We start from the raw sequence: 10,243 nt of genomic DNA, 5'->3' as shown, positions 1-10,243 counted from the left end.
GGAATATGAAGGTGCCAATATTTTCAGACTCTGCATAATCTTTAAAAATGTAAGCACTGCAGGCAATTCCCTTCTCCTTGGAGCCCAATTACAGTTTCTCCCTGTACTGTGGCAGACAGCTACCAACCCAGCTACAGTTATACCTTCTCATCCTTGTGTAACTCAATAGAGATATACTGATGTTCAGGTTTTTTATTTAGTGTTTTATTTTTTGCACTGAGGGAAGCCCTAATAATCTGGGGTGAGCTTGTTTGTACTGTGTCCAGAAGATAATGCATAAAGATAAGAAAGTGACGAATGAACAAAATTGAGCAAATTATCAAGGGTCCTTTGAAACAAAACTAGAAAATATTCAATTAAATGTTGAAAATAGTAAAAAAATATATCTTGTATATTATAAAACCACTCCTATAGCCTAATATTGAATGTCTCCCCCCGACTCTGCATGACGCAACAGGAACCGGGATTCGTCAGACCAGGCAATGTTTTTCCACTCCTCAATTGTCCAGTGTTGGTGATCGCGTGCCCACTGGAGCTGCTTCTTCTTGTTTTTAGCTGATAGGAGTGGAACCTGGTGTGGTCGTCTGCTGCAATAGCCCATCCGTGACAAGGATTGACGAATTGTACGTTCCGAGATGCCGTTCTGCACACCACTGTTGTACTGGGCCGTTATTTGTCTGTTTGTGGCCCACCTGTTAGCTTGCACGATTCTTGCCATTCTCCTTCGACCTCTTTCATCAATGAGCTGTTTAAGAGCAATCCATTTTCGTGAATGGGGTGGTGTACCTAATAAACTGTGTACATGCCAGCAAGCCAACAAGAACATTTAGCTCAAATATGGTTAGCCAAGTATCATGTAGGCAATTGCTTTCAAAAGCAGCCTACATTACAGATTCTCAAGGGATGAGAAATAAATACCTTACTACAGTAAATAGAAAAGGCTATCATTCCATGGATATCCACCTTTCATAAACTGTACTATGTGGAAGCTCGCTAAAGCAATCTGGAACATCGTTTTCCTCGGCATTCTCCCTTCTCTGTTAACGTGCTGTTGCTAAGAGACCAACCAGTCTTCCTCATTCTCACTCCCACACACTGTCTTTCACAGACCCCTCATCTGACGTTCAACACTGTAAACTCATGAAGTGTGGAGAAAAGGGGGTTGGGGTAGAATGGGTCCCTACACAACCTCATGGTGCTCCTCATCACAACCCCCCATTCCTATCTGGTGCACTCTGTAAAAAAAACATCTCTATACAGTATGTACCGGTAACCCCTGTATATAGCCTCCCTACTTTAATTTTATTTTACTGCTGCTCTTTCATTAATTATTTGTTACTTTTACTTATATATTTTCTACTCAACCCTTTTTTTCTTAAAACTGCATTGTTGGTTAAGGGCTTGTAAGTAAGCATTTCACTGTAAGGTGTACACCTGTTGTATTCGGCGCATGTGGCAAATAAAATGTGATTTGATTTGATTATTTCATAAGAAAGGTTCTTGTTTGGTGGGAGAGAACTCGGGCATTTTCTATAACTGTGATTTCCTACATTATGCGTTCAAAGAGTGATTTGCATTATTTTCTCTAAAGAAAATTCAGGAAGCAAAAGGGAACAATTAGTAATGGCATCTTTTTGTAGGCACAAACTCCGCCATGGCTCGTTGGACAAAGCCTATAGGGTAATGAATGGAGTTTTTGCAGGGTTTTTGGATAAACGCCAAAAATAAGATCTGTGGTAAACACAGGCTTAGGAGATCTTATACGTTTTGTTCTAATAGATAATCTTCATCAGCTAAGATCCCTTTTTGTGAATTTTAAAGCATTTATGTAATTTAAAAAAAAGCACATAAAGGCTTCATAATTCATAAAAGTCATGTTAACTGACTGATATCTCATAGAACAAAACGTATAAGATCTCCTAAGCCTGTGTTAACCTCAGACCTTTTTTTTCAGCATTTATCCTAAAATCTCATTCTTTCCGCATTGGAATGGCTGAACGAACCAGTGACTCATTTCTGGTTTTTAGGGCTACAAGCTGGCGAGCTCTATTGTCACTAGGAGAGCTGTCTCTAGTTGGCCTAGCATACGGTACCCATTCGACATCCAATATCTTCAAAGGCCAAAAATACAACTTCTCAATTATTCATGTGTACGTGTGTTGTGCCATTGGCACTTCATGGGGATTTGACACTCATGCAGGTCAGTGGCACATAGGGAGGATCCAAGGCTACTCCGGTGCACATGGAGTTAGCTCAGCAGCTTTTGTAAAACCTGATGGCTGTAATTTAAATGGCAAATAACTTGAAAGAATACCTAACTGTAATAAATAAATGAACTGAATAATAACTGCAATAAATAAATTCACTGAATAATTTGTGCAGACCAAAAAAAATGCACTGAATGTTAAATATGTATGCCACTTACCGTAATCACTTTCATTTGTCATTTTATTTTTATGTCATTTGAAAGCACTATTTGGTTCAGTGTCTTTCTCCTCCATTGCCCATCTGTAACCATCACACAACCTAAGTCCTCCTGGTTAGACAATGGATTTAATTGCATATTTATGACTGGCATAGGCAAACTTAAGCTGCCATTGATCACATGGGAAGTGAGCACATTAATAATTTATCATGAGACCTATAGGGGTATCAAAATACTCCATCTCCACGCATCCCTATATGCTCTTCCTTTATAAGCCTAATGTTGGGAGCTGCAGTCTGTCATCATAAATAATATACATTCAACTGGTTTCCTTATACAGCTAATAATTAGAGGAAAAATACAGCCCAGTTCATTAGACCTTTGGAGCCATTGGTGTGTGTATTAATAGTAAACACTGACACTACTCAGGCTACAGAATGTTTGCAAGAGTTGAGAAGCAAAAATGTTCCTCTAAAATATAATCTCCAGCTCTGCAGAGGCGTTTTTGTTGATATTTGTACATGACTCTACCTAAAATGTATTCAAAGCATGAAAAAAAAAATGTCAGAGCCTGGAGTGAGAAAGGCTCATATAACATTTCTTTGCTAGTGTGTTGAGTCATTTAACACAAGTAAAATAAAGAGCAGCAGGAGGAGGTAGAGGGAGAGAGAGATGGAGCAAGGGAGGGAAGATAAAAGTTATCTTATCAGTTCAATGGACGAGCATTCTGCTGTGCTTTGAACCACTTTTCAATCCCTGTGTCAGACACCCCTCCTCTCCAGCTCACAGTCGGAGCCGAGCAGGAGGTGTTGAGGCTGAAAGTAAATTGGGACTGTGGGCTGTCTAACTCCTCCGGGCTTGCTCAACTCAGCACACACGTCAAAGCATCCTGCCATGGCTTACAGCAGTAAAATAACCACATTTAATTTGCCATCATTTTACAACATCGTCACATTTTGTGTCCAATCTACTGTATGAGCACATACCTTTCTCTAAAAAGAATCAACGGTGGAGGAACATAGGATAGTATACAAGTCCATACAACTTGTAGATGCTGCACATAAAAAATGGCCAATTGTATCTGTTGCAATGTTTTATTTTTACTGCCCTTGTTCTTCTAGGTTTAAATATTTCTGTATGGGTAGAGTACTTGACTAGTTTCCCCTTTTTATTTGCTGCCTCCACCTAACCCATCACCGAATGTGAGAAAGCTTTGACAAAGCCAATTATCAGATTGGTGATGGCACCAGTGAGTCACTGACAGATCCCAACAGTGTGATTTACCTGGAGGTGGCTGGTGCTCTAGGGAACGGTTTCAACTCTTGGAAGATGAGGCAGACATTTTTTTGTATATTTCTGGATGCACAGATTTTTTTATAGTTTTTTTTTTTGTATGTTTGGCTTATTCATGTCTGACACCCATTTTGTGTATGAGTGTGGTATGCATACACTATATTACCTTACTCATTGTGCTTATCTTTTAGTAGAAAAGTCACTAGTTTGCTTGGAGGTTTAGGGGAAGCCGCAAATCTGTCCAAATGGTAAGGAATTCTATACGGCAATGGAAACAGTTGGTTTTAAGACATTAAAGAAAGAATGTATGTACTGTACATATGAGATTCGGATGCCACCTAGTGGAAGGAATACACTGTCACTTGGCGTATATACAGTGAACTTTTATTGAGCAAATATGAATGCAGCTAGACACAGTACAGTAATTGTAAAGATTCTGAATGCTAATAAATGGGGGAAAGATGGGATAAGAAATCACATTAACCATACAACCAATGTAATAGAACAATGAGTACTAAATGTCTTACAATCACCCAAAATAATATCTACAATAACAGTGTCAACATGACAAAAAAACAACAACATTTGGGTGAGAGAATAATTGCGCCAAACTGGGTGGTGAAGCATGCACAACACAATATAAAGCAATGACTGGGATGAGTATTGTGCGAAGTGAATTTGACCTCATCTAGAAGCTAATTGATTAGCTGGTATTTGATTTTGTTTCGAATAGTTGTTGGTTGAAATCTCTGCTGTAGTCTTCTAAATTCATTTAGTCAAGTGTTCTCCTATTGGGGTGAAAATACAAAAAACATAAAAGGCACACACCATCATCAGCAGTGTTAACAAAAACAAACATTTATTCTCATGTTATGAAATGCATGATTGAAATAAAACTTTTATACTCACTGCAGTCGTACAACCTGTTGACCCTCACGATGTCCAGACGACTCATCTGTCGGGCCCCTCCGATCTGAACATTAGAGTCTGGCTTTGGAATGATGGTTGGCAGCTTACCATAATCTTTAGAGAATGCATACCTGAAAGACAGCACATGCACAACTGTGGCATACCAGTAGGTGGGAGATTGAAGGTTTATTTTCGCTTGAATAAATACAAATAGTCCTAGAAACTGACCTTCCATAGTGCATCACAGAGGTGTAGTCATATGGAGTCATCAAGTTATTCGTTTCCACCTTTCTGAAGTTGTGTTCCTTGCCTAAAATAAGAGATTTAGAGATAGAGATTTCACACAGTGATAAGACATTATTATTTTCAGTCTGACAATACAAACACATCAGCAACCTCTAAAACAAAGTGAAAGTGGAGACCTCTTACCTTTGCTGATGTTCTCTGTGACGATGGTGACATTATTGTCCCTGTCACTGCGGTTCTGCTCATGGTGGAAGCCCAGAGCATGCAGGACTTCATGCTGGACCGTACCATGATGGACACAGCCACGTTGCTGTAAGGAGATCACCTGCTGACCACCTCGACGTCCCAAATATGACCAGCACCTTAGAGACAGGAGCCAAGCACACAGACAGTCTTATCTTCTAGATTATCAGTCTTGTGTTAGGAAAGACAAAGACTGGAGACTCAATTGCATTATATGAATTCCCTTTTCATTTGAATGTCTACTTGTAACATACCCATTTCCAGGGTGGAAATACAAATAATCTTGATGCTGCTTCCACCACACAAATTGGATGCAGGTAGACAGGTGGAAGGAGATCAGTCCTTTTATGATGATATCTTGCTCCTCTAAAGCTGTAAAGAAAGAATAAGATCATTTTCACCACACTGAATTTAGGACCCTTTAAATTAGACACCAGTAAGGCGATCATAATGAAAGTTAGGTGTGAATGGCCACTATACGAAATGAATTCAAAAATACACTTACTATATGAAGAGGAGATATACACAGGCACAGTCACAACCCCATTCCTGCTTTTGGGCCACTTGCAATCTCTAGCTGTGCATGGAGAAGCATTCCGAATCCCAGTTTCCATAGCAATATCTCCAAATAGGATGAGTGGATCATGTCTGTCAATGCCTACGGTAGGAAATAATGGTAAATACATCAATCCAGAGTTCATTGCCATGGTTTCATCTTAATGGTGTCATTATTGGACCATAGAAATAGAGTGAAAACATATTTCTGTGCATTGGCAGCATAGCGTACACAACATTCAATAGATTTTATACACATTCTTAAATTAAGATCTTACCTAAGTTTTCGTTGGCTGCCTCAATTAAGTCGGAGACGTCAATATCACTGTCAAATGTACCTGTACAAAACATTAAAGGCAATCTACAATAATCTTACAATAACAGCATCATGTAGCAGGTTGAATTAATGTTTCAGATGTCATCTTGGCTTGTCTTCTCATAACAAGGAAATAGGATTTGTGGCCTACCTGTTGTGTCCATGTCCTCATTTCCAGTTGTCACCTCATTCAAAGCCTGCAAAAACAAGATATTACATCATTACAATCAATAATATACAGTTGAAGTCGGAAGTTTACATACACCTTAGCCAAATACATTTAAACTCGGTTTTTCACAATTCCTGACATTTAATCATAGTAAAAATTCCCTGTCTTAGGTCAGATAGGATTTCCTCTTTATTTTAAGAATGTGAAATGTCAGAATAATAGTAGAGAGAATGATTTCTTTCAGCTTTTATTTCTTTCATCACATTCCCAGTGGGTCAGAAGTCAACATACACTCAATTAGAATTGGTAGCATTGCCTTTAAATTGTTTAACTTGGGTCAAACGTGTCGGGTAGCCTTCCACAAGCTTCCCACAATAAGTTGGGTGAATTTTGGCCCATTCCTCCTGACAGAGCTGGTGTAACTGAGTCAGGTTTGTAGGCCTCCTTGCTCGCACACGCTTTTTCAGTTCTGCCCACACATTTTCTATAGGATTGAGGTCAGGGCTTTGTGATGGCCACTTCAATACCTTGACTTTGTTGTCCTTAAGCCATTTTGCCACAACTTTGGAAGTATGCTTGGGGTCATTGTCCATTTGGAAGACTCATTCGCGACCAAGCTTTAACTTCCTGATTGATGTCTTGAGATGTTGCTTCAATATATCCACATAATTTTCCTTCCTCATGATGCCATCTATTTTGTGAAGTGCACCAGTACCTCCTGCAGCAAAGCACCCCCACAGCATGATGCTGCCACCTCCGTGCTTCACGGTTGGGATGGTGTTCTTCAGCTTGCAAGCTATCCCCGCAGTTACATTTTTGTTTCATCAGACCAGAGGACATTTCTCCAAAAAGTACGATCGTTGTCCCCATGTGCAGTTGCAAAACGTAGTCTGGCTTTTTTATGGCGGTTTTGGAGCAGTGGCTTCTTCCTTGCTGAGCGGCCTTTCAGGTTATGTCGATATAGGACTCATTTTTACTGTGGATATAGATACTTTTGTACCTGTTTCCTCCAGCATCTTCACAAGGTCCTTTGCTGTTGTTCTGGAATTGATTTGCACTTTTCGCACCAAAGTACGTTCATCTCTAGGAGACAGAACGTGTCTCCTTCCTGAGCGGTATGACGGCTGCGTGGTCCCATGGTGTTTATACTTGCGTACTATTGTTTGTACAGATGAACGTGGTACCTTCAGGTGTTTGGAAATTGCTCCCAAGGATGAACCAGACTTGTCGAGGTCTACAATTGTTTATCTGAGGTCTTGGCTGATTTCTTTTGATTTTCTCATGATGTCAAGCAAAGAGGCACTGAGTTTGAAGGTAGACCTTGAAATACATCCACAGGTACACCTCCAATTGACTCAAATGATGTCAATTAGCCTATCAGAAGCTTCGAAAGCCATTACATTTTCTGGAATTTTCCAAGCTGTTTAAAGGCACAGTCAACTTCGTGTATGTAAACTTCTGACCCACTGGAATTGTGATACAGTCAATTATAAGTGAAATAATCTGTCTTTAAACAATTGTTGGAAAAATTACTTGTGTCATGCACAAAGTAGGTGTCCTAACCGAATTGCCAAAACTATATAGTTTGTTAACAAGAAATGTGTGGAGTGGTTGAAAAACGAGTTTTAATGACTCCAACCTAAGTGTATGTAAACGTCCGACTTCCACTGTAACACTCATGCAATTTATTTGGTATGGCAATGGAAGCAGTCATAATATTCATATTGAAATGCTATTCTTATGATATGACTTTGTGAGATGTCTTACCACGAGGGGATGACCGTTTACTGCACACAACAGTGCTGAGGTAAGGCTCAGCATGAAGACAAGAGTCATGATGAAGGTGTTCTGGTCAAAGGGTTTTCCTTCTTAATCTAAGAGGAAAGAAAACATGCATATTTTAAACACATTTTCTCTGAAGACATTCAAGAGTTCAACTATCCAATATTACTCAGAAATAATCAAATGTCAAAATAAAAGTACACGTCCAATATCTCCACTGTTGAAAGAAAAATAACATTGTAAAAAGTCAGTCAATGCATACTTTCCATTAAAAGTATAGTGTGGGCACTGAGTACTAGCGTCGTCCTTCTAGAAAGAGCAGTTTAGCACTTACCTGATGTAGGCAAAACTGCAGGTGAAGTGAGGAGCAGGATCTCTTCTGGTTTTATACACAGATGCCGCAAAGTAGAAATGTATTAACTATTTAAGCTTAATCATCAACTCATTCGTTTGAGATAATATGGATCACGTGATACTGAGATTATAAAAATGTTTACATGTGAGAGATTGTGATGGTTCCTTGGAATATAGGTAGATAACCACTCAGAAGTCAAAACTTCCGGTAAAGTGAAGGCTACGGTAGCCTCCCAAGATAGGTGAGAGCAAATTATTATTTCAAACATAATTATGGTTAGCCAAAACTGGGTCAAATAGAATTGTCAAATACTTTAAAATATTACTTTGTTTGACAAATGTTTGCCCTGAAGAATAGATCCAATGGAATAGTACCAAAATTGCAAACTCCAAGCTAAATCAGGTGCACCTCAAATAAATGTATTTGACCCAGGTCTCTGGGGTTGTTATCACATAATTTCATCAACACCATTACCCAGAGTTCATTTGATAAAAAATAGATATTTCACCAAATAAAATGTATTTGAAAATATCAATGAATGTTTTGGTTGTGGAATAAACATAGCAAAACCAAAAATAAATCCTGATTTATGATTTAGATAGCATAGGCAATTCAAAACAATGATTTATGACATTTTATCATCAACAACACGCTTATCTCAGACTTGAACACGTGCAGACAAAATAGAAAGTCTGCAGACATGCTCCCCCCAAAAAATCCTACCTCTAAATCGCCATGTACACCAAGTATACCAAACATTAGGAACACCTTCCTTTGTCCTCAGAAGAGACTCAATTCGTCGAGGCATGGACTCTACAAGGTGTCGAAAGCATTCCACAGGGATGCTGGCCCATGTTGACTCCAATGCTTCCCACGGTTGTGTCAAGTTGGCAGGATGTCCTTTGGGTGGTGGACCATTCTTGATACACACGGGAAACTTGAGCACAAAAAACCCAGCAGCGTTGCAGTTCTTGACACAAACCGGTGCGCCTGGCACCTACTACCATACCTCATTCAAAATCACTTACATTTTTGTCTTGCCCATTCACCCTCTGAATGACACACATACACAATCCAGGTCTCAATTGTCTCAAGGCTTAAAAATCCTTCTTTAACCTGTCTCCTCCCCTTCATCTACATTGATTGAGTGGATTTAACATCTATAAGGGATCATATCTTTCACCTGGATTCACCTGGTCAGTCTATGTCATGGAAAGAGTTAACGTTTTGTATACTCAGTGTATGTTTGACAACGATGGTTTACAGTTAATGCTTTCCTCACAATTTTTGCATTTATACTCAAGTTTTTAAACTTTAACATTCAAACAGTAACTTCACTACATACATCCCTTATAATAAAATGATTTCACAATCAGTTTACATTAAATAACCATCATTACCGTAAACACAGTCTTTGTTTTCATTATGTTTTGGGTCAAGAAACAAACAAACAAGTCCAATGTTATTGCAAAGGAACTCACTCACTACATTGAAGGAAATGTATTCTATATAAATGGTTCTGTACACTACTCCTGGGAATGCCAGGGCTTCAAGGTCCTGTTATCACTGCCAATTTAGATTTACTACCTACTAGAAATGGGCAGACTATTATCCAGGAAGTTCCAATATGTTTATGCCCATTTGACAGATAAACACTAGAGTAATTGTATGGCTTGTTTGTTCACTGGTTTACAGTAAATCACCATTCTGTCTCTCACAGGGCATGGTTCACCAATGCATGTCTAGACATAGGTCTTAAAAAAGGATCCTTCAGTAAGATGTGTAATGAGAATATGTGTGATATTTATTTCATTACACACGTTTTATATTAATCTCCAGACATAGATGGTTGTGTGGTTCACTCAACTCATTTCCAAGCATAATAATCCGTTCAACAATACTACTTGATTATCCTCATAGGACAAAAAGTGAAAATAATTAAGCTGGTGG

At 38.9% G+C, this 10,243-nt stretch overlaps 1 protein-coding gene across 2 annotated transcripts; it reads right to left on the bottom strand.

Moving 5' to 3' along the window:
* Positions 1-4,085: 4,085 nt before the first annotated feature.
* Positions 4,086-8,330, bottom strand: LOC121534528 (hatching enzyme 1.2). Of its 2 annotated transcripts, none has more exons than XM_041841110.1 (10): positions 8,273-8,330; positions 7,924-8,030; positions 6,139-6,184; positions 5,950-6,009; positions 5,622-5,774; positions 5,371-5,488; positions 5,057-5,235; positions 4,856-4,937; positions 4,628-4,758; positions 4,086-4,506 (listed from the first exon to the last, which is right to left on the bottom strand). In XM_041841110.1, exons 2-10 carry the CDS (start codon positions 7,990-7,992, stop codon positions 4,487-4,489), a joined length of 858 nt encoding a protein of 285 aa, XP_041697044.1. In that variant the 5' UTR covers positions 7,993-8,030; positions 8,273-8,330; the 3' UTR covers positions 4,086-4,486. The 2 variants fall into 2 exon arrangements, with proteins under 2 accessions (XP_041697044.1, XP_041697045.1); XM_041841111.1 differs by having other exon boundaries at positions 8,205-8,283.
* Between the last annotated feature and the right edge of the window lie 1,913 nt (positions 8,331-10,243).

The sequence above is a fragment of the Coregonus clupeaformis genome, chromosome 21 (genome assembly GCF_020615455.1).
Source record: "Coregonus clupeaformis isolate EN_2021a chromosome 21, ASM2061545v1, whole genome shotgun sequence".
Lineage (NCBI taxonomy): Eukaryota > Metazoa > Chordata > Actinopteri > Salmoniformes > Salmonidae > Coregonus > Coregonus clupeaformis.
The sequence above is the reverse complement of the archived record's forward strand: the minus strand, read 5'-3'. Positions and strand labels throughout refer to the sequence as shown.

Coding starts and splice junctions, on each gene's coding strand:
- LOC121534528 (XM_041841110.1), bottom strand. CDS start 7,992: ATGACTCTTGTCTTCATGCTGAGCCTTACCTCAGCACTGTTGTGTGCA. Junction 6,185..7,923: donor TAAACGGTCATCCCCTCGTG/GTAAGACATCTC, acceptor TTGTTTTTGCAG/GCTTTGAATGAGGTGACAAC. Junction 4,759..4,855: donor TCTGTGATGCACTATGGAAG/GTCAGTTTCTAG, acceptor GCTGTCTTTCAG/GTATGCATTCTCTAAAGATT.